The following is a 2,782-nucleotide window of genomic DNA, read 5'->3' as shown; positions in this document are numbered from 1 at the left end:
CGGGTCCCCCACCCTGATTTCATCCAACCAAAAACTGCCACCGAAACTCTTAGGTTAATCATGTATGGTTCTTTACATACGTGTAGCATCTCTCATTACGTAGTTACTCGATGGAGCTTAGGCACTAAACATGAGACATATACGCATCCTCTAGAAAAGAGAGACATGTAGAACAACGTACTTCCTCCATCTACATATATAGGCTTAATATGTTTATCGAGGTACCCTTTGACCAATGATAAAATTATTAGTATATGAGATGTATGATATAAAAATTATATCATTAGAAACTCTTTTCACATACAAATGCAATGGTATGCTTTGTGTAAGATGCATCATATATTACTGTGCTAACCAGTGGCCAAATTTAACCTCGAAAAACCTATTAGGCCCTACTTGTAATTTATACGTGCTTCACACATTAGATTATTTTGTGTGATCACAATACTAAATCATTTAAACTAAGTGTAAATATCCTATGTTATAAAAAAATTATCATGTAATTTTTGAAAGTACATATGTGTTTTCTAGCGGAAAATTGTGGTTTTTTTACTATTCGTATCTAATCACTATAGCACAACGAATTTCTATATGAGGAATGCATTTGAAAAAAAATACTGCTATTTGAAAAGAAATATTATTGACGTGTGTTTGAAATCTTGTAGCTTTTTGAAGTTCAAACATGAGATACAGATAAAATTAGTTTGATGTTATAATCTTCATGTACCAAACCTTCAAGTCAGCATTTTTTAAATAAAGGCAAAATCTTTGCCTCATCTATTAATTAAGAAGGAGTTTTACAGAGTTAATGCTACAACATGAAACAAGCATTACATTGTCACATGAAAACATCATGGGGTCTACTCTCGCGGCATCAACAAACTCGGGTGCTTCGCCCCAGCGGCGATCCAACTCTTGGCTTCCTACTTAATGCTTTGCATAATGTAAAGCGTCAGTATCATTCTTTTTGTGCAGAAAACACGCACATTTCTTTCAATTCAGATTGTCCATGTCACAACCATCGTCAGAGAGTCCATTGCCTTCCGGTTAGAGTACTAACCCTATCTAAGAGTACTAACTTTCCTCCCTCTGTCTAAGAGTCAGGTTGAAAGTTTCTTACGTATGTGAAAGTTCTCGAGCAAGAGTCAGGTTTGTCGGATGGCTGGTGCGGTTAGCTCTAGAAAGACACCCCTGACCTCATTTTGGTGTGCAGCCATGCAGAGCGAATCCCACAAACCATGATCATTGGATCAATTGCGTTCAACATTGATAAATGGCAGTGATTCACCCTGTGGAAGAAATCAACGGCTAAGAATTGCTTGCATCACTGTGGGTGGCCTATCCAAGTTTAAAAATTAGTTTACTATAGTAGTCGAGATAGAGATATCTATACTACTATATAGTGTATCAGTTTGAATTCAAACATTGAAATGCATATCCAGCCGTTCATTGGGGTCCATCCGACGGTCAAAAGTGCTTGGATTCGCAGCTACAATAGCGCTGAATGTCATCTGGATCGTTCCAGAGGCAGCCATGAAGTAGCATAGAGTCAAAACTATCTGGGTCGTTCTAGAACCAACCCACTGCATGTCTGCAGCAGGTTGGAACTAACTGAGTTTCCAGAGACCAGATTCCACACTCCTCGCAGCCCCCTGGAGCAGCACAAAATATTTCAACAAAGTAGACTCGGGCAGCGGTACATGTGGTTGATAGGTAGGTTGCTTCAGTACTACTTAGTCTGACAAGCGGTAAAAGTAAGACGAAGAAATATATACAAGTAAACAGATTGAACCAGTGCTGTTTTGGGTGGAAAGCTGTAGCAAGAAAAAGAGTGCACCACCCACATATATGACGTCACTGATTTGGTGTGCACTTTTGGATCAAAAGTTGTAGCAAATGTTACATTAAAACATAGCAATAGGTACCCAAATTTATGTATACTACACATTCTTTGCATGTGATAGTTATTGAGTATATGAACATGAGAAGCTTTCTTATTTAAATTATAGGCATTTGGTTCCTGCTTCTGTACGCGCACAACTTTCATTTGTCTGGAATTATTTTTTATAGGATTTCTCAAAGCATACCATGTAGTGTTTTCTTCGGCCCAAGTCAACCCACATTGTTAAGATGCGCATTGCGCGTGCATACATACTAGTATGTGGATGGAGACTTGGAGAGAGTACTTCTTTTGATAAAAGCACTACATCATCTTTTGCATGAATGTGGAGCGAAAAACACGGTTGATTTACTCAACGTGAGCTAGCGCTCAGTTCTCAATGTGGAGAGAGAATATGCATTTGCACAAAAACAAAAAGGTTGGAGGTGTGAATGTGTATATCACCTCCTGTACGACGGTAGGAGGCCACGTTACTGTACATATATATTGATCAACACAAAGTCAGAGACATTTAGTAAGTTCGACCCTGCTACAGGACAGATATGACACTCGGAGCATATCGGCGAGACGAGGCGCTTAAGATTCTAACAACCTAACGTATACAAGTTTCTTTAGGGATTACTGAAATATATACAAGTTACTTTAATGTGGTCTCATGAAAGATGGGACTTCTCTAAGCAACAGTGTCTCCGTCGTCATCACAAAGGTTTCATCTTCGTGCGTTCTTCTTTATCAACACCTCTGGTTTGGGGCATCGCCCCCGCACCCCCCGCGTTGCCCCCGCTCGGGCGACTCGGGCGATATCGCAACCCTAGCCGCCGGGGGCTCCCCGTCCTTCCATCCCTCCCGACGCCAGCGTCGAAGGACACCGCCGGCCTATAG

General features: G+C 40.4%; 1 protein-coding gene across 1 annotated transcript in view; it reads left to right on the top strand.

Annotated features, from left to right (window-relative positions):
• Positions 1-259: 259 nt before the first annotated feature.
• LOC119333344 (tyrosine N-monooxygenase-like) overlaps positions 260-2,782 on the top strand; it is an 8,140-nt gene continuing 5,617 nt past the window's right edge. The window contains exon 1 of the mRNA XM_037606271.1: positions 260-435. Within this exon, the coding sequence (XP_037462168.1) occupies positions 260-435 (176 nt within the window). The remainder of the gene's footprint in view (positions 436-2,782) is intronic.

This window comes from Triticum dicoccoides, chromosome 7A (genome assembly GCF_002162155.2).
Source record: "Triticum dicoccoides isolate Atlit2015 ecotype Zavitan chromosome 7A, WEW_v2.0, whole genome shotgun sequence".
Taxonomy (NCBI): Eukaryota; Viridiplantae; Streptophyta; class Magnoliopsida; order Poales; family Poaceae; genus Triticum; species Triticum dicoccoides.
The sequence above is the reverse complement of the archived record's forward strand: the minus strand, read 5'-3'. Positions and strand labels throughout refer to the sequence as shown.